Source organism: Centroberyx gerrardi, chromosome 20, assembly GCF_048128805.1.
Source record: "Centroberyx gerrardi isolate f3 chromosome 20, fCenGer3.hap1.cur.20231027, whole genome shotgun sequence".
Lineage (NCBI taxonomy): Eukaryota > Metazoa > Chordata > Actinopteri > Beryciformes > Berycidae > Centroberyx > Centroberyx gerrardi.
The window spans coordinates 17627035-17647530 of NC_136016.1; the positions used below are offsets into that span (position 1 = coordinate 17627035).

General features: G+C 44.3%; 1 protein-coding gene across 4 annotated transcripts in view; it reads left to right on the forward strand.

The window, feature by feature from the left end:
- Window positions 1-20496, forward strand: part of mpripa (myosin phosphatase Rho interacting protein a) — a 52424-nt gene that overhangs the window by 28537 nt on the left and 3391 nt on the right. For 2 of the 4 annotated variants that reach the window (XM_071907290.2, XM_071907289.2), the window contains exons 5-20: window positions 599-683; window positions 3696-3749; window positions 4893-5115; window positions 5356-5527; window positions 7325-7466; window positions 7652-7768; window positions 9375-9431; window positions 9543-9611; window positions 9720-9809; window positions 11224-11333; window positions 12724-13543; window positions 13659-13775; window positions 19239-19386; window positions 19478-19583; window positions 20068-20227; window positions 20312-20419. In XM_071907290.2, the coding sequence (XP_071763391.2) occupies window positions 599-683; window positions 3696-3749; window positions 4893-5115; window positions 5356-5527; window positions 7325-7466; window positions 7652-7768; window positions 9375-9431; window positions 9543-9611; window positions 9720-9809; window positions 11224-11333; window positions 12724-13543; window positions 13659-13775; window positions 19239-19386; window positions 19478-19583; window positions 20068-20227; window positions 20312-20419 (2578 nt within the window). The remainder of the gene's footprint in view (window positions 1-598; window positions 684-3695; window positions 3750-4892; window positions 5116-5355; window positions 5528-7324; window positions 7467-7651; window positions 7769-9374; window positions 9432-9542; window positions 9612-9719; window positions 9810-11223; window positions 11334-12723; window positions 13544-13658; window positions 13776-19238; window positions 19387-19477; window positions 19584-20067; window positions 20228-20311; window positions 20420-20496) is intronic. The other 2 variants (XM_078290744.1, XM_078290743.1) reach the window with 1 other exon arrangement.

A 20496-nucleotide genomic window follows, 5' to 3' on the forward strand; every position in this document is an offset into this window, starting at 1 on the left:
ATTCATGTTAAAATGCGGTCCGGATGTCTTGACAAAAGCTGCATTTGTTCATTTGTGACTGTGTCAGATGTCTGGAACTGTGGTGTTGGAGTGTCACAGTGCAGCACTGTTGAATAGGATTTCACACTCCTCACAGAGTGGGTGGACAATGGTGGAATATGTGACACTCCTCAAGTGTTCTGCACCATAGCGAATGACTTAATGGCTCCAATAGGAACGGTATGACAGTTTTATCTGTGCTGTGCCATTTCAACAGTGGGGAATAGTGTATATGTGCTTTTCAAGAATGATGCAAAGCTAATTCTGCTTTGTGTTGCACTTTGAGGGATGGGACAGAGGCTAAAGGTACTGTAAATGCATCAGCTCACTGTAGAGAGGGTGCACATGTCATAGCATAGTTGGATCTTTTTGTAGTTGTTAGTATTTGAGGTCCTGACCTGGTTTGTTCTGGAAAGTATTATTTATATACTGGTTCAAAGAACTTTGTCCTAAACGGGTTTTGACCCCACCACAGGTGCAGGGTTTGTACAGTCTGCATTTAGTGTTTTCAGGGCCATCACTTTCAGATGAATTGATTGATGAATTTGATTATTTGTAGGTGGCAGGAGGCTCTGACTGTCTACCCCAGGACCAACAAGCAGAACCAGAAGAAAAAACGCAAGGTTGAACCACCCACTCACCAGGTAATGCACCCACTCGCCCACTCCATGGTAAAGTGGTTTTACCTTGATCATAAGTGGGATGTTTTTGCTACGCATTCTATTGTTCGTATTTATACTGCATGATTATGGCAAACTCTCTTTACAGTGTTTCTGTACGTCCTGTACATAGATGTGTAGCAGGGAGAGGACAGGATGGTACTGCAACCTTAGCCTTCATGCACTCACTGTACTGTATTTTGGGATTATTCTTGAGGTGATATCGTATTACTTTGAAGTGCAGCAACAACTCTAAGGGAAATTTTACACAGTGCATCCCTGAGTCACATGGAATGGCAGATTTAAATAGGTGAATGCACTGTATGCTGCCTATGTGATTTGTCGCAGTGCTCATTGTGAATAGCAGAGGAATAATAATGGGAACACTTGATTTGATGGTACAGCGTGTTTGATAGAAACTAAAATAGTGATACAATAACACTCATTTTGCTATAAAACTATACTAAAAGTATTCTTTTGAGTCTATAAAGTCAGCCTTGTTATTGGAGTAGTTTCAGAACGTGTTACTTGATAAAATCAAAGATTGAAGTTTCAGGAGAAATTCTGGTTACAACAACATAGGGCAGTTTTGTTTTCATAGATGCAGTATTCATTCAGTTTGACTTGGCTCATGAAGGCTGACTAAACTATCAGTATCAGCTGGTTAGCAGGGATCAAAAAGTGGCAAAAAGCAAGCAAGCAATCCAGGCTGATGATAACAGCTGCCCTCTAAAATAACATTCAGCAATGTAACCATAATCCTCTTGCTTGTACACTGAGGCCTGGCAGTTGTTCTGCCAGTGACACAGCATTGCCAACGTTGGCTTCTGTGTGATTGCAACTGTTTTTGTTTTTTCTTTGACTATTTTAGTTAGAACAGGATAGATCTATCAAAGCAGTTCTGTGTTTATACAGTAGATGCAGTATTTATTCAGTTTGGTAACACCCATGAACAGAAAGAGAGGCACAGCAGAGTGGAGTGGTGAGTCAGGGGCTAGAAGGCCCGGGTTCAAGCTATGTGGCAGCAAGCGTCTGCTGAAGTGTCCTTGACCAAGACACTGGATCCCTTGTAGAGGGGGGTGAAAGATAATTTCCCCTTTGAGGAGCAATGAAGTATCTAGATAGATAGACGGATGGATAGATGAAAAATATATCATATAACATCTAAACCATAAAGTTGAGCAACTAGAAACCAAAACACAATTACATTCGACAGTCTCACAGCAAGGTGAGCAGAGCCAAATAAGGTGAAGAGTAATATGTGAATTCTAGTATGAAGTCACATTATCTTGTTTGTTCAAGCCATTCATGTGATATCCATGAGGCACACAATGCCCAAAGGGATTTGAAATACAATTTTCTTGTCGGTACAAGCTTGCATGTGCTATACAGTAATCTCCCTGGTAGGTAGATACAGTATAAAATAACAGGGCAATGTAAAGGTGCATGACCGTAATAATGGTTTTAATGACAAGATGAAGTAATGGCATTTGATATTGTATGGCACAGACCACCCACCGTGGGATACGGTTGCTATTTTCCTTTCCTCCCTCCTTTTTGATGTGAGGCCAGATTTGTGGTGGGGGCACGCAAAACAGTCTCTGAAGTTCATTGTCTGGTTTCTCTAATGACGGTGCCCCGAATCAGACTGGCCTTACTGAGCTTTCACAAACAGGCTCATTTGCAGAGGGACAGCAGAGACACAGACGTGACCTTGACTTGTTTGTCCCATGTGGCTCCCGTCATTTATGTCTTTTTTTTTTTTTTGTTTGTTGCTGTGTCCATCAACAAAGCTTCCTTGTGTAGGTATGTCTGCCTGCCATTCTCTTCAAATTGTGACTTGTCTGCTTCTATTTAAATTTCATTATTTGTCACTCCTGTTTTTTTGTCAGTTTCTGTCTCTTGAACTGTCAGCACTTTAGGTTACCTGATTGACTGTCATTGTGTCTTTGTGTGTGTTTTCATCTCATTGGCTCGACTGTCTGACCCCCCACCCCGCCCCCCCTGTTCCATTTCATACACTCATTGACAGCAATTAGGAAGTCTGGTTGCTAGGAGCTCTTCCTTCCAAACAATACTATAATTACAGGGCCCAAAACTGGATCGCCGACGCTGTAGAGCTGGAAACTTCAGCCAGTAGTTATTAAGATATTTCAGTACTACACAGTTCCTACCTGTCTCCCTCGTCCTTGGTTTTGTGTGTGTATGTGAAATGACTACTTGTTCAAATAACAGTGGAGCTGCTGGTAGATAAATCTGCACACCAAGTCAAGGCCAAGCCATGTAATTAAGGTTGTTAACTTGTGAGAGCGATGATGCTTTCATTGCTTGTCTCAGGTTAGTTTGCAGCATTGTCTCATGGGTTGGTCTGTGCTTTTGGGCAGATTTCCTTTGCAAGGTATGATTACACAGGGGAGATTGTCACAAAGACACATCCACCCTTGTGATAAGCCTCACTGTTTGCCCACCTCCTCAGTGTCAAGACCACATTTTCACCTGAAAGCTCTCCACTGACTTGCACCATTTTACAGGAGACACATGCCAGGCAAGCTGTGTCAATACATGGGCACAGAAACACCTGTTTGCCTTCTGGGAAGTGCCCTCAAAGTCAAACACTTGACAATGAGAAACAAGAACAAATGCTCTGTCAAGAAATACTGGTAATTATTGCAGTCTCGGATTGGAGCTGAAAGCAGTCGGTCTGTCCTTCCAGATTGCTCTGTTGTTCTTCAGCACTAAAATACAAAACCTCTTGTAATGAGCGCCTTCTGTTACACTTTAACATTAAAGTTGGTACTAATTCTTTAGAAAAAAGGCATACACCTAAGGCAAAATAACACGGATAAAGTAGCCAGGAACTCCTCAAGGTCCCTCAACTTAAACTGGACCTCAACTCTTTCATTTTTAGTTTGGTATCAGATTATTAGGTCTACCAGTATTGATTATACTCCGCAATAGATGCACACATTAACATAAAAGGCTTTTTGTGATTGGCAGGCCGGAGTAACTCCAAGTCGTTGCTTTTCCACCGGAGACATGAACGGACACCCAGTGAGTTCAGCTTGGCCAAACTCCTCTTCCTTCCACGCCCTGAGTGGCTTTGAAATCCCAGTCCTTACAAATCAGACCTAATTCTACTCCCGGTCAATCTAGGTGAAGGGGGAATAAAGCGAACATGCTATTTGCACCTCTCTCTTTGTTATTGAAAGAATGATCCTCAGCACAGCGGCATGTTGGTGGTGATTGAAGTGGGGTGGCTGAAGAGATTATATTTGAGGGGCCCTTTGCTTCTCTGTCGCTTTCAAAAATCTTGCTTTCACTTCTTATCGGCTCAAATGATCTGTGGGTTTGCTGATCACCAAATGGACTGTGATTACGATGTACTGGTTGCATCAAACTTTGAATGCAATAGCAAGTGTTTTGTTTCTTTACTTTGCATTTATTAATCAGTTAAAGATGGTAAGTATGAATTTGTTGTGGGGGTTTTTCATCCTTATCATATCTCTATTCTACAGAATGTCTTCGTTGTCTGTTCTTTGTCCTCTGTATTCTCTAATAACACAGGTGTGTCTGCCATAAAGGAGCTCTTTGTTCTTTGTTGAGCAGTCCATCTCTGTGTCTTGCTCCTTACCACGAATCCTTCTTCCCTCTTCTCAGAATTTGTCATTTTGCTAATATCATGGAAACAATTTTCCTTTGCTCTGTCACTCTGGATTTGACTTGAAAGCAGGACATAAAAATCAAGAGACAAGGGGAAAAAAATGAAAATAGACCAGTGGTGTCCAATAATGTGCTATGGAGGGCCAAGAGTCTGCTGGTTTTCCTTCCAACCAAACCCTACAGCAGCTGATTTCACTGAATAGCACACCTTCAAGCAGAGAGGGAGAAACTAATCAGTGAAATGTGTGTTGAAATGTCTAGTGATTAGTTGGAAGGAGAACTTCCATACCCCTGGCCCTCCATGATATATGAATGGACACCACTGCAATAGACAATAGGTACAGTATAGAGTACATGTACTTCATTATTTAAAAAGGTTCATGTGTTTATTGAATGAGTTTTGACATTCAGTATTCAGTATTTTTATTTTTATTTTCCTCTTGTATTCCTTTTCTTTAGTCTTTGTGCGACCTCACCTCCCTTCATCTCCTTTCCTCTTCCCACCCCCTCCGTCCGTCCCCAATCTCTCCCCAGGAGCCCGGTCCGGCCAAGGTGACGGTGACCAGCAGCAGCGGCGGCAGCATCCCCTGCCTGCCCAGCAGCATAGCCAGCGCTGAGCGTGTCCCGGCCAGCCGTGCCAGCCTGTGGCAGGAGGAGGCCCGCTGGAGCCGGGCCACCATCCCCTGCAGCCGCAGCGCCTCCTGTCTCAGCCAGCTGGCCCAGAGCCACCCGGGCTCCAGTGTCACCAGTCAAGACGGTGAGGACTAAGGAGAGGGCGTGGAAATTCATACACACACACACACACACACACACACACACACACACTCCAGCTGCTGTTTCACTGAGATCACCTTGGGACATGGTTTGCAGGTCACAGTCAACAGAAATGCGTTGCCACTTGCCATTTTGTTTAACTCACTTTAAGTTTCTAATCTTTAACTAAATTGTAATTTGTATGAAATTGTCAATAACTGTCTCTGGATCTATCCTTTCCCAGATGGCAGCACCATCAGCAGTGGACGCAAGGTACGAGTGGAGAGCGGTTACTTTTCCCTGGAGAAGACCAAGTCGGAGCCGTCAGCACCGCCCATGCAGCCATCCCAGCCACCCCAGCACCTGCCCCTGTCCTCTTCAGCATCCTCCTCCTCGCTAGGAGCCCCCAACCACAGGTACAGCTCCGAGTCAGATCCCCACAACTCCCCTTATTACCCCTCCCCAGACCCCCTCCCTTCCCCAGGCGCCCTCCTCTCCCCCAGCTACTCCACCATCAGCTCCTCCCAGAGCTCGCTGGACTCTGAACCCAGCAGCAGCGCGCCCAGCTGGGACGGGCGCAGCGGCGGTGGAGGGAGCGTTAGTAGCGTCAGTGGAGGAGGAGGAGGAGGCGGCAGGGTGGGCCGGCCCGGCAGGGAGTACGCAGCGCTGTCGGACGTGCCGCGGGCTCGCAGGCTGAGCTACCGCGAGGCGTTCCGCTCGGAGAAGAAGCGGCAAGAGCTGAGGGCGCGGACGCGGAGTCCCGGCAGAGAGGAGGTGGCCCGGCTGTTTGGGGAGGAGCGCAGGTAAGACGGCATGGATTAGAGACATGCACAGCACACTGAAAGATTATACACAGGCGACACTGTCAGTTTCTTGCCACCTGCTGTAAAATGATGACTTATACTAGAAGACTAGACTAGTACTAGAAGACCAAATCAGTTCTGACCACAAATCATATACCAGAAACATAAATACAGATTCACTTGTGGTGATGATGCAGCCAAACATAATAGGTAATCATAAACAGGCAACTGATTGTTAGCCCTACCCATAGCCCTGCATAGAAATTATTGATGTAATGCAAAGACCTCTATTATGTGAAACTCATAATCAGCATTTCTGTCCTGTAGCGCCACCTTGTGGCTGCTGTCTTTAGGCACCTTTTATCTCTTGAACATCAATTTCTTTGCCCCCTACACTAGCTTATCAACGGTTTTCAATTAATGATTTATGGGAATTAAATGCATGTATTACTTTCTGCGCCTTTTCTATTGGTCTCTGCCTCTTGCTCTTGCTACTTTGCTATTTGGTTTTGTTGTTTTGATCTTTTCCAGGGGCTTCTGAAAGGAGCTTCCCGGAGCTAATGCTCTACCAACCCTTCCGCCCCTGTCCCAATGCTGCTCCCTGCTGGTCACCGCTGATACCTGCTTTCTATCATTTCATCTCTGCACTGCCTGGGAGCGCACACATACATTATTTGATTATATACATACCTACACAAACAGACACACACCCTGATTGTGTTTTATACATACAGTTCCTTCTTGCTCTCTCTCATACACACACACACTAACAGGTCCAGTGTCTTCAGGTAACGCTGATTGTGCTGCCATTGCTGCTACTCCTGGGATCTGGTTATTAATCCTCCAATGACCCATCCTAGACTTCTTCCTCTTCATCTTAAATTTAATCTCTCCCCATATCACACTAGTCTTTCATACTTTGACATACTTCTGGCTCATTCTCTTTTGGGGATCATCCTTCTACTTTAATTTACACATTGTTGTCTATGAAAGGGACTTTGTGTCAAGATTAATGTCCAAACTTCCTACATATGTAAATGTATCTGCACTTGTATTCTGCACTTATATTGTAATTAGTCCATTGAGGACATTGGTTTTGTCTCAAAGTTGCTTCCATGTTGTTGATTTTTATGCTGATGCCTGACACCATTTGAGGAAGATGTGCTGCAGCCTGTTCTTATGAACAACCTATTACATGTTATGGCTGATCTTTTATATTTTACTGGGTTTTCATTGGTATGCTGCAGAAAAGGCACTTTTATAGAAGGATTAAGATGTTTAAGCTTACTTTTTAACTTTGTTAGACTCTATAAGACTTTTTTTTAATCTAATTTTAAGTGTGATATGTGTACTGTGCCACACTGTGCGTTGTGCCTGTCCCGCTAAAGCTTGTCTTTTTGTGTCTCCTAGGCGTCCTCAAGTCATTGGCCGGTTTGAGGAGGGGCAGCATGTAGAGCGTATGGACACAAGCAGCTCCACTGAGCCCTCCTCTAATACCACGCTAACCCAGAGACAAGGCCGCAGCGAGAGACGCTACCTGGCTAACAAACATGTATGCAAACCTGAATAACCAAATCCAAAAAAAGTGTAAAACACAGTATCAAAGAATTCACTGAAGGACGTATGTATGATAAGAAGAGTTATGAGTTAGAAATGATTTCCCTGGTTTGATACGGGGGAATTTCTTAGATCTCCACATTATGTCAAATCATGTAACATGTGATTCTGTATTTTTAGGAGATGTCACTGGATGCTGGGAAGGAGCGTTCAGTCCCTGACGTGTCCAGCTCCACATTTGCCAACTTAAGAAGAGCCAAGTCACTGGACCGCAGAGTCACAGAGTCCTCCATGACTGTGAGTTCTAAGTACAGTTCTCTAAAAGTATACAGAGCCATAACCAGTGGACCACAAAACCATTTTCATGGCTGGTTGGCATAAATTCTCCTGCTCATGGAGCATGTAGGGTCAAGGACAAGGTGTTTAATGGGAAGGAGGGAGATATGTCAGCAAACCTTTTACTGTGCAGAAAATAGGGCTGTGATATTTCAAATGATTGATATGTCCTCTAGGGGAGCTGTTGATTGAAATATGTAATCAACATTGGCAGTATGAAAGACAATAGCACACTTCTTTGCTTAATGGAAACTCGTAATTGCGATTGTTTGACAGAATTTTTTTCTGGTCAGAATTTTTTAGAACTTTAAAATTGTTTAAATAAAAGTGATTTCGTTAAAAAAAAAATATGATGTCAGTGTGCAGGATTTAGTGAGTTTGAGTATGATGAAAGGTTTTCACCAATATTGTACTTGATTCATGGACCAAAGATTACCTGGAGCTCTAAAGCACCTTGTTTAGAAATCAATTTTGGACACAACTCTCTCTTTAGCAATTAAGTGCAGCCTCTGCGATTTGGAAATTGTTCATATTGAGATTTGGATTTTTTTTTTTTAATTAATCATTCAGCTCTAGATTACAGTGGCCCTCAGTTCTGCTAAATGCTGCACCGGGATCCCCTCAGGTTTTAGCTCTACTAGTCCAGCCAGCAGCAAGCTGCTGCTGATCTGAGGTCTGTTCAGGGAATGCTGTTGGGGTGTTCCTGTCAGTGTGTGGTTGGTCTGGCTGGCAAACTTGCAGCTGCCAGAACCCCCCACCCACATAGACAGACACACACACACACACACAGAGCACCACCCCGGATATAAATAGCCAGCACAGAGGCTACAGCCGCAGTTGTGTGTATGTCCATGAGAGACGGAAAGAGACAGATTGTCAACATATGAAGTGTACTGAGTGTGAAGGCAGTTAGCCATCAGAATGACTCTCTGCCAGACGGTGCCACCACACCTGATGAAGCTCAGCAAAAACAAGGTATTGTTTGAGTGAGCAGAAACCAGTTTTTGGAAGAATGGTTTACTTTAGAGTCTATAAACAGACTTGAGCTTGGTTTGAATGACTGAGCGAGGCAGTTTGAGTTTCACAGGGAAAGTCCAGCTCACGCCAGTCCGGAGCCACATATTGGCACTGTGACTGATTGAACTGATGGTGGTGAACTAAATGTAAACAAATAAAACATAAATGGAGCATTGTTTAGGGAATGTATTCGGATTACATCAGTAATGAGGACTTACCTTTTAATACAATGGCAAAACTTAGTAGAAAATGTTTCAACAAAATGTAAACATTGACCACAATGTTAGGATTTGGATTGCATAAGCTAAAAACTTTTCAACATGATCGTTAAGTTTGTGGGTAACTTGCTGTAGTAGTGTTACGCCTGGCTATTTCTTTTTGCCTGTGTTTTTTTTGTACTTATTTGGTTGAAGTCTACTTATTTAGTTGAAAATCTCTCCAGACTAACTGGTAGCCAAGTTAACTATCATTGATAAGGATGAGCTACTTTAGTTGCATCACATATCGCATCACATCACATTGATGCCTCTCTGATTTGTTTTCTCTGCAGCCAGATCTGTTGAACTTCAAAAAAGGATGGATGACCAAGCTATATGAAGATGGAATGGTAATTTGTTTCATTAGTAGAAATGAATGACTGGAGACCTCAACTCTTTTCCCAATTGAACTGCATAAACATCCTGATATTGTATAAATATGGTGTCTTATCCCCCTTTAGTGGAAGAAACACTGGTTTGTTCTTACAGACCAGAGTCTGAGGTACTACAAGGACTCAATAGCTGAGGAGGTAAGGCTTTTTTCCTTCAAGGGGTTTGTCAGTATTGTGATTAAGTGGTCATTATTTTATGCCAGTGAATAGGTAAATAACAAGGATTTTTCTTTTTTTTTTCCCTAGGCTTCAGATCTGGATGGTGAGATTGACCTTTCCACATGTTACGATGTGACCGAGTTCCCCGTCCAGAGGAACTACGGCTTCCAAATCCTGGTGAGTGTTGATTCTGCATGCCATCAATTCTCTGCTGTCATTGATCACATCTAAAAAGCTTAAGGTAAAACCCATCGTCTATACGGTGCTGCTCCGCTGTGACCTGCCAGTCTATAAACAGCCTGAGACACCATGTGGTGCAAATGTCGGGATCAGGTTTTGCCATTTCTCTTTTTAAAACAATTCTTTGTCCCATCACGAAGGATGTCACTTGACCTGTCATCCCTCTGTGAAAGGCTGACATCATGGGGGTCTAAATCTGCCACAGACGTTGCCACCCCTGGTTGTCCCCCTGAACCCACGTGCCCCTCATCCTGCACAATATGTTTACCTAACCTCCTGCATTCAAAAAGCCTGTCCTTGTGTCCACACTTGCTCAACAACACTCATGTTTTGAAAACCCTTATGTATAAGCTATTTTTAAGGCTTTCACCCTGAACCATAACGGCATAACAACTATGCAGTTCCATAGAACGTCCTGTGAAACTAATGTAAGGATGCTTAGCTCATATAATCCTTTGGCTGTGAACCAAACATCTCATCCCTTTAGCATATGCCAAACACTTGCTGGACCTATGTACTTGCTTGAAAGTTAATCATAACTCACCAGCTGATGTCAGTGGGCATTTTGTTCATGTTACTTATAGATTTCAACTTTACATACAAATCCAGCCTGTATGAGTATGAGGAGAACAGTGACTACAAGGTCATTTGTTTTGTTTACATTGGCTTGAAGCAGCTTACTCTGGCTATTTTCTCAGGGAATCCAGAAATAGAGTTGTAGAGAGGATCGTTGTCTCTTTGGCTGAGAACAACATGGGTTTAGTGACGAGAAATTAATAACTACAGTATTTATAACTACTCCCTCTGCTCCATGTTCAGACTGGTGGGGGGCTAGAATTGATCTGAGTGCAGAACCAAAACATCACATTGTTGTCTGCATCAAATAAATGGGGTGCCTAAATATTTGATAGGATTCTTGTAAAGTACTACCTCTATTAGAGACAGTACTTATATAGATTAGGGGATGATATTACTGGGTGCAATGTGGTATGTAAATGATTGATTGTATGACACACTGAACAAAACCGTCCTCCACTGTGTTTTGTTTTCCATTCAAGTTTAAAACTGTGTCTGTTTAATTTATATCAAAGCCCTCCTCCAATGACCTCACCACATATTTGAAAGTAAGCGTTACAAGTGAATAGGTTACAATCGAATAGGTTACAATCAATTAAGGAGAAGTAACTGATATCTGCTAACTGAAATGGGAAAAGCCATGCTGCTGCATACCAGAAAAGCTTAGGCTTAGAATTTTAAAATTGGCAATAAGGTCACTGTAAGAGGTCTTTTAAATCGGCATGTTGTCTCATCCCTGTCAGTCATTCTAATGTCATGCCTGCTCTGTTTCCAGTGTAAGGAGGGGGCATGCACTCTGTCGGCCATGACCTCTGGGATCCGTCGCAACTGGATTCAGGCCATCATGAAGAATGTGCGGCCCACTATCGCCCCTGATGTCACCCGGTAATGCCCAAAGAGGATCAACACTCAACCACTGGCAGATATAATAACTGTTTTTCTCACTTATTTTATCTCATTAATCTCTCTCTCCTCCTCGCCCTCTCTTTCCTCTTTCTCTCTTCCTCCCTCGACTGGTATTTCCAACCTGCTTCCAGGAAAAACGTCTCTTTGAAACTGTCCGTTCTGAAGCCCAGGTTGGAGTGCTTGTGTGTTGAATATCTCCCCTCCTCAAACAGTGATGTAATTGCTCAGCAATGTCAGCCTCGGCGTGTTTGTCGTCCCACCCTGTGTCATGTGATTGTTGAGTAATGTCTCCCTGTCAGTTGTGCCACTGTAGAGGCTTGAAGGCCCCACACACTGCTACTATATCAGCCAATTAGAATGATCCACCTTACCTGATAATAATGGTCATAATGTGACTATCCACAGAGTAATGTTTGGAGGTGGTCACATAACAATCACAAAACCAACACACAGAAGAAAAAAATGCCATTGAGTTAACAGTAAGGAACAGCTGGGGAAGAGAAGTATTTTGTTGCATTCCTATATTCCAAAGCAGCCGTAACAACAATCAAGTATTCAGCTGAGGGTTTTGTTTTTTTGGATACTTTAACACTGTTATGTCAGTGTTTTTAATGTTGAGTCTTGCCTTTCAGAGGACTCATCACATGTACGTATGGTACTGTATACATGCTTTGAGCTGCATTTACCGATTAGTCAGACACCTTGCTGTGCGCAAGTCTGTCTCTCAGGCGGCTCTCTCCAGGGGGAATGTGTGATATTTTTGGCATTTCTACACAGACGCCACACAGACACCTCTTCCTTATTCTGGGGCTGTGCCCCTTCTCCTTTTCCCCTTACCCCCCACTCCTGCCACCTCCACACAACGTGATGGAAATAGATTATTCGGTCAGGCTACTTTTTTTAAGTGCTCTGCTCCTCAACACTAAAAGTGCCAAGCAGTGTGCGGATTACTGGGAACACATTGCAGTAATTGCAAAAGCTACTGTATAAACGGGAGTGGACAAAGAAGCTGAAGGCAGGCGACTGCACCAGAACCATTAGGCCTGAGCCTCAGACTACAGCTGTGGACACCAAGAGAAACACCAAAGCTGCTTTGAGCCCAATGTGCAATTACAAAAGTTTGCCAAATAAAATGTTGAATGTTTAGATGCTTTGACTTTGATACATTCCTTTCAGTTAATCTCGCTTGTAGTAGTATGCTGCACTGCCAAAAATGTATGCACTAATGGTTTGTCCATCAAGGCTTTATGTAATAGTAATGTGAGTAGCTTGAGCTGATGGAAATGTTGGCATTCATCATCAGGTTGTGGTTTAAGCCATCCGGTCTAACTATTTTATTTGTTTTTGGTTTTTGTTCTTATCCCCTCAGATCCCTCCCTGAGGAGAAGGTAAAAGGGCAAGTGGTGTTGGAGCCATGTCCACAGGCCTCCACTGAGCCCAGCCCCAGTCCTGAGGCCCCCAAGATGGATGTCCACACACAGCCAGCTGGTAGCAGTGTCTCTGTGCCGGCCTCTGAGCCACGCAAAAGTCGGGTTCGTGAGCGCAGACGAGAGGGCCGCTCCAAGACCTACGACTGGTCTGAGTTCAAAGCGGGACAGACAGAAAAGTCCATGAGGGATAGAGCGGACACAGTCGACCTCAGCTCTCCGTCATCATCCTCCACAACCACTTCCTCTTGCTGTTCCTCCTCATCCCCTTCCTCCTCAGCATCCTCTCCTATCTCTAACACCTCCTCTCCCCAGACCTCCTCTGTCTCAGGTTCTCAACCACTTTCCGTGGCAACTGCAGAGATAGAAAAGGAGCGAGCACGCTGGCTCGAGGAAAGGAAGGGCATCCTGCAGCACACCACAACCAGTGCAACCCACACGCCAAATACTGTTACGGTTACCATGACTACCACATTAAACACTACATCTGGGGTGCAGCCATGGACTTCTGAACGTCAGGACCAGGGGAAGATGGAAGTAGACCACCCTACAGCCATGCACACTGACCCCAGTGAAGAAAAGAGTGGGCAGAAGGGTAACAGGACCTCAGATGTCCAGGTAGAGATTGAGCAGCGCTGGCATCAGGTGGAGACAACACCGTTAAGAGAAGAGAAGCAAGTGCCCATCAGTACAAATATAGGAAACTCTGTTAACTCTGATAGATTGCCTGCACATGAACTTGCTGCCCTTCTAGACAAAGAGGTATGTTTCCCGAACATGTTCAGATACAGTATGATTATGGTACTAATGGTATGATACTATGGTACTGCATCTTCTGTCATTCATTCATTTTTTTTGTACCTGGTACTTTGTTCAGCTGGGACAGAAGCAAAAGGAGCTGGACCGACTGCAGCAACAGAACAATCTTTTACAGGAACAACTGGAAGATGCAAGAGGGAGAGAACAAAGTGCCAGGGAGGGCTATGTACTGCAGGTACCACACTCACCATCCATTAGAGAGGATTCATTTGGTATTGAATAGTTGACACCATGAACAAAAAGCATTGTAACATGTTTTTAGGCAAGGGAATCTTTTGTATGTTTGGAATGGTTTGCAGACTTTGTAAAATAGAATAAATGTACTGGTCAAATACAATACAAAGCTGTAAATGTTGTACTGTATGTATTATTGTAATACAGTGTACTGGCTCATGGTAGATTTGTGTGGCTACTGTAACTTGTATGAAATTCTACTAACAGGTGTGGGTGCTTAGTCTCTAAAACTGATATGCATGGTTGTGGTGTTCTTAGCATGAATTTTCACTAACTGTTTTACGGAGTTTCACATCTCCTGGGAAAATAATTGATTTGGACTGATATGCTCAAGGTAAGAAACTTGATCAAGAAGCCTTGCGCTGTGCTTTTTCTCTCTGTTCATCTGTGCTTTGTCTGTGTGTCTTTTCCAAGCTTGATTTGTGCATGCTTTTGGGTGTTTTGGAATTGCATAATTTAACTAATTCCTTTATACATCATGCACATGTTATTATATTTTTTAAATGAGATTATAGAACAGGCAGGATGGGTATTTTGTTGTATGACATCACATTCACTGTTCACAAGTTTAATGCAATTAAGGAAGTTATGGGTTGGTCTTAAAATAAGCACTTGATTGCTTTGCTGTCAGTTCACATCCATGTTTATATCTCTATATTATTCACCCACTTTTAAGTTTATTTTTTTGTCATTCAAACTTTTCAACTTCCAAGTCATCTCTGAAAAAGCACAGTGAAAGCTTGGGAAAATGCTTCTCAAAAGAAAGGTTTTGGTATGAACATTAAATGGAAAAGGGAAGAAAACATTTTTTTCCCTGGTTACCCCTGAGATGTGGTTCTCCGTATGTGGTAGGGGAAGTGAGGTGATGTCACTAATGAAACTGTCTCATCAATCTTTTCAAGAGTGCAACACCCCCCTCCACCTCACCACACAGAGTGCCATGGCAACGCTTGCACAAGCTCAACCAAGATTTGCAGGGTGAGGTGGAGGCCCAGAAGCGCAAGCAGGACCTTGCTCAGCAGCAGGTTCAGACACTAAGGAGAAGCTACACCGAAGCCCAGGACGCTGTAGACCGACATGAGGTTGACATCCAGGCTCTGCAGGCTAAACTGGCCTCTGCAATGGCTGAAATCTTAGCTAGTGAGCAGGCTGTGGCCCGCATGCGTAACGAGCTCAAGCTAGAGCAAGAGCGTTCCAGGGAACAGGAAGAGGAATGGGGATCCAGTGAGGCCACCCTACGTGCCCAGCTAAGGGACAGCGAGGACAGACTCCGTGAAGTAGAGGCCAGCCTCTTGGAGAGAAATCAGGCCCTCAGGCACCTGGAACGTCAGCAGGCCCTGCAGAGGGACCACCTGAGGGAGGTACAGAGGCTCCAAGAGAGGCTACAGGAGGTGACTGCCAGACTATGCGCTACTGAAGAGGGTCAGGCACTGAAGGAGGAGCGCCTGAGGAAGGAGCAGCATAGCATACAAGAGAATCATGAGAGGGAAAGACAGAGCCTGAGTAGAAGATTAGCTGAAGCTGAAAGTGTACGGAAAGAGATTGACGACAGACTGCTGGAGGCTGAGCAGCAGGTGGAGACCCTGTTAAGAGGGAGGCAGGCCTTAGGAGGAAAAGAGGGCAGGGAGGAAGTGCTGAAGCTGCAAGAGGAACTGGCCCAGAAGACTGGTATGGTTGAGAAACTGAGAGAGAGTGTCCGTAGGCTAGAGGAAGAGAAAGGCCATCTCACATGCCACTGTCAGGAGCTTCTCAACCAGATTGCAGAGGCAGACCGCGAGGTGAACAAGCTCCGTAATCGTCTGGAAACGGAAGAAGCTGATTACTACACCCTTGAACACTCTTATGAGAGGGCTTCTGAAGAGTTCCAGAAGATGAGCCAGTTCCTCAGAGAAAAAGAGGAGGAGATCCGGCAGACTAAGGAAATGTACGAGAGGCTGGTGGAACGCAAGGACAATGACCTGAAAGAGGCCCTTGTTAAGATGACTGCACTTGGCAACAGCCTGGAGGAGACGGAACAGAAGTTGCAAGCTAAGGAGGAGCTTCTCTGTCAAATAAGTAATAGCCTCTTAGATAAGGTTGAGCCCTGCAGTGCTGAAAGGGATCTGCAAGCTAAGCTTGTGGTTGCAGAGGACCGTATTGCAGAGCTAGAGCAGCACCTCAATGCCCTGCAGTTGGGGTACGCTGGCCTCCGCATGGAAAGGCAGCGAATCCCAGAACAGCACACACAGGAAAGGGTTACGACCTCACCCTCCTTGCCAACAAATACAGAACTGTCACTTGCCTTTGACACTCCATCCAAGACAACAAACTCCTCAGATGATAAGGAGTCTCAGGCTAAGAGGCCAAGGATACGTTTTTCCAGCATTCAGTGCCAAAAATACATCAACTTAGAGGGCCTGGACTCCAGTCATGTGAGCAGCACCTTTATAGATACAAGCCAGAAAGTTAACCAAGATGTGAGCCAAGATGTCGGTCCAACTGTAGGAACAAGCTCCTCTGATATCACATTCCATTACACGAGTGATCCAGAGAAGTTTATCTCCATCATACATGCCCTAGAGACTAAACTGCTGGCCACTGAGGAAAAGCTAAGAAACCTCACACAGAACCTTGCAGAGCAAAGAGCTGTCCAAGTAGAAGACCTGTCCATGACTGATCTAAAGGAGATGGATGATAAACCTCACCAAGAGACAGAACCCAGTTGTGGAAGTGGGTGTCAGATTAGTGCTGCCAATAACGAGTATGCCAAGGCCCTAGTGTGTGTGGAAACAAGTCGAGAGAAAGTCAGGGCTATTCTCAGTGGCTCTCATGAGACCACCGATTCACAGTTGCACTCCTTGTCAGAGATAGAGAATGAGTTGTTCAATGCAACATTGTACATCAGACAAGGGGAAAAGACCTTGGAAGAGCCCTCACTAGGGGTCCATCAAAATCAAACCCAAGAGACTCTTAATAGCAAGGACTTAGATGAAGAAACAATGCGCCTCTTTGCCAAAACCCTGTCTTTTGAGGCAATTGTTTTGAACAAGATGGCTTTGTTAATACAAAATTCAAAGTCTGACCTGCTACAAGGTCTTGCTGAGATATGGGAAGACATCGAGAACATTAAAAGAGGTGATGAAGATTGCTTGGCTATAGTTTATGCTGATGTCTTGACCAGGAAGTTGATGTTGGAGAGTGCATTTTGGAAAGAACGGGAGAAAGCAGAGACAGAATGTGAACATTCGAATGTTGCTAAATCAAGAGAGGGCGGAGTTTCAGCTGATGCAGATATTGATGCCACAGTTATCTTAAACACCTTCATTAAAGCTGAACTAGCTTACTCTATTCAAAACCTCAAAGTTTTCTATGAGGAAAAATTCAGAATGCTCAAAAGGGAGCTGGCCGAAGCCCATAATAACCTACAACAAAGGGAGTTGGCCTTGAAAGCAATTTTTGAAGCTTTCAAAAGGCCTGATTTGAAAAACGTAATCAAAGAAGTGAGAAATAACTTTGGTTTTAGTCAACAGAGGTTAGCTGATATTCGTCCTCCTGAACTTGCTCCCTATATGGAGCAGATTGAAATGGAAGAGGCCAGAGACCTGGCAGAGGAAATCATAGATAGACAATTGGCTGGAGACATGCCATCTTGCAGTGTTGACTCTATTGAGTCACTGCAAAATGCACAAGACAGCCTGGCTGCCGAGCTTCAAAGACAGGCAGCAATCCTTCATAGATATGCTCACGAGATGGAGAGTGGTGGCAACCATCCTGGAGTGGCCAACATGATCCGTTCTCTCGCAGGGCACCAAGCTACACATAATTTCACAAGTAGCTCCCTTTGTATGCGCGAAGCTCTTATCCAGGCTCAAGTGGCTTATGTTGCCTGCAGGTTACGAGCCATGCATGAACGGGACTTGGGTCGGTGTCAACAGGCAGGTCAAAACATGGATGCTCTTGTCCAGGAGCATGCCCGCAATGTCATTGCCATCCAAGAGAAATTCAAAGCATCCTTGCAGGAGGAGCACCTGAGCTTCACGCAAACAGTGGCCACTCTCCAGATGGAGAACCAAACACTGAAGAGTGAAATCGGAAAACGTGTGAACCAGCTCTCCCAGCAGCAGGAGCAACTTGCCCACTTGGAGGAGCAATTCCATATGGAGACTGAAGAGCTGAGGCAGAGGCACAAGCAAGAGCTAAGCCAAGCAGAGCAGGGCCGTGCCTCCACAGAGCTGGCCCTCATGGAGACCACAGCTGACAGCCAACGAAAGCTAGAGGTTCTGCTGGTGGATATGGACACCATGGAGGAGCGGCATGAGGGCCACGTGAGGAAACTGGAGGAGCAGTTCCAGGAGAGGATCTGTGAGCTCCAGCATATCCATGAGGAGGAGATTCAGAAGTTGCATGCCCAGTATATGGATACCATTCGCTGTATCCAAGAGCACCAGCAGGGCAAGAAATACCCTGAGGTCTCCCACTCACCCCAGAGTGATGAGGCCGCAGCACCAATGGAAGAGGAGGAGCAGGGGAAGGGGGAGGAAGCACAGACCATGTCAGAGGTGGACCCCATGGTGGTTCTGAAGGACAGGATCCAGGAGCTGGAGACCCAGATGAACACCATGAGGGACGAACTGGAGAACAAGCACCTAGAAGGAGATGTGGCCAGCCTGAGAGAGAAATACCAGAGAGACTTTGAAAGTCTTAAGGTTTTTGCTCTTTCATTTTACCTTAGTATTTTTTTTTTTTATGAATGAGTAGTAGAATAGTAAAATAGCAAAATATTTGGTTGCTTTTGTCCTTCAAACAAACAGTAGTGTTCATCATTCCATATTAGGCCATTACTAATCTTCAAGGAGGAATTGAAATTGGAAAATGGCATAAATTGAGAAATTATTGTTCATTTAGAAACTGCATCTTGGATTATATCAATTTGCTTGTAACCAGTAATGTGATTATAACTGTTCATAGCTTTTACTTAATGAAAAACAAAACTATCCACAGCAGTATGTCATCACTTAAGTCCTAGGTCCTAATGAGTAAAACAATAATTCTCACCTGCATGTCTCACTTTCACCACATCATTGCCTCTTCATTTAGGCATCAGTAGACTGTACTCATTTCCCACCTTCAGAAATAGACTGAACCACAGTCTGTCAGTGACGAAATGCAGCCTCTCAGGAAAATAAATTTACTGCCTTAACTCGCTCTCTTACTAACCTAGCTTGGCTTTAGTTAATAAAAAGCTTGCATGGCTTCCTGCAATGTGATTTTGCTTGAGCTTGTCAATAATGCACCATGTAGCCTAGTGAGCTGTTAACAGATATTGCACTGAAGTCGTAGTCACAAATTAGAATATAGTTAATTGATAAGTGGAAAATTCAGGGGATTTTCATGATGACAGCATGTTAACCCTTCCGTCCCCTAGGCCACATGTGAACGTGGCTTTGCAGCAATGGAGGAAACACACCAGAAGGTCATAGAGGACATCCAGAGGCAGCACCAGAGGGAGGTCTCTAAACTCATGGAAGAAAGAGAGAGACTGTTGGCTGAGGAAACTGCAGCCACAATTGCTGGTAAAGAAACCAACTGTATTACCAACTGTAATTGATATAATCTCTTTTAAACAAGATTGACATAATCGTGTGTGATCTATCTTTAATCCAGCTATTGAAGCTATGAAGAATGCACACAAGGAGGAACTGGAGAAGACCCAGCGCTCCCAACTGAGTGGACTGAACTCTGACATTGATGAGCTTCGCTTACAATATGAGTATGTTTTCTGACAAGAACATAACTTTCTACACCACTAGACTGTGTTTATCTGTGTGAATGAGAAGCAGGGTAGCTTTCAGTTGCAGTAGGGCAAATGTAAAAAACATGAGCAATGGTCTTGTAGAAATGGAACATGGAATTTTCATCATTATTCAAGATTGTGGAGGTATGGAGTTGTGCAAACTGTGTATTTTTGGATAGTTTTGATTTTATCCATCCACCAATTCTTTCTCGACAACTGGACTCATAGCAGAAACTAAATCTAGGTCTTCCGATCGGTGCATGAGCTTGCCCCACCCATAAGGTTGTTTGAGGTCGAGTAACTGGAGCACCCTATACTTGGAATGTTGTTAACTGGCTTTTAGGAAATGGTCACTGTGACATGAAAGGGTCCACTCTCTTCTGGGCTGGGTAAAAGCTGTAATATATTTGGTAATGTGACATGAAATGGGAATTGATATCATGTTGTATCAACTGTCCAGGGAGGAGCTGCAGTCCATCCAGAGGGAGCTGGAGGTTTTGTCAGAGCAGTATTCCCAGAAATGCCTGGAGAACGCTCACCTGGCCCAGGCGTTGGAGGCCGAGAGGCAGGCCCTCAGGCAGTGTCAAAGGGAGAACCAGGAGCTCAACGCACACAACCAGGTTAAAAACACATACACACACACACACACACATACAAACACCTTCCTTTCTACAGACAAAAATTGACATCTTTGTGCCCCACAGGAATTAAATAACCGACTGAGTGCAGAGATCATTCGAATGCGCTCCTGCTTCAGTGGTGAAACCGCATTGTCACCGCTTACCCAGGGCAAGGATGTCTATGAACTAGAGGTATGTACACACACACACACCCCACACACAACCCATATACATCAAGGTTTTGCTCTCTAATCTGAGCTTTTCCTCTC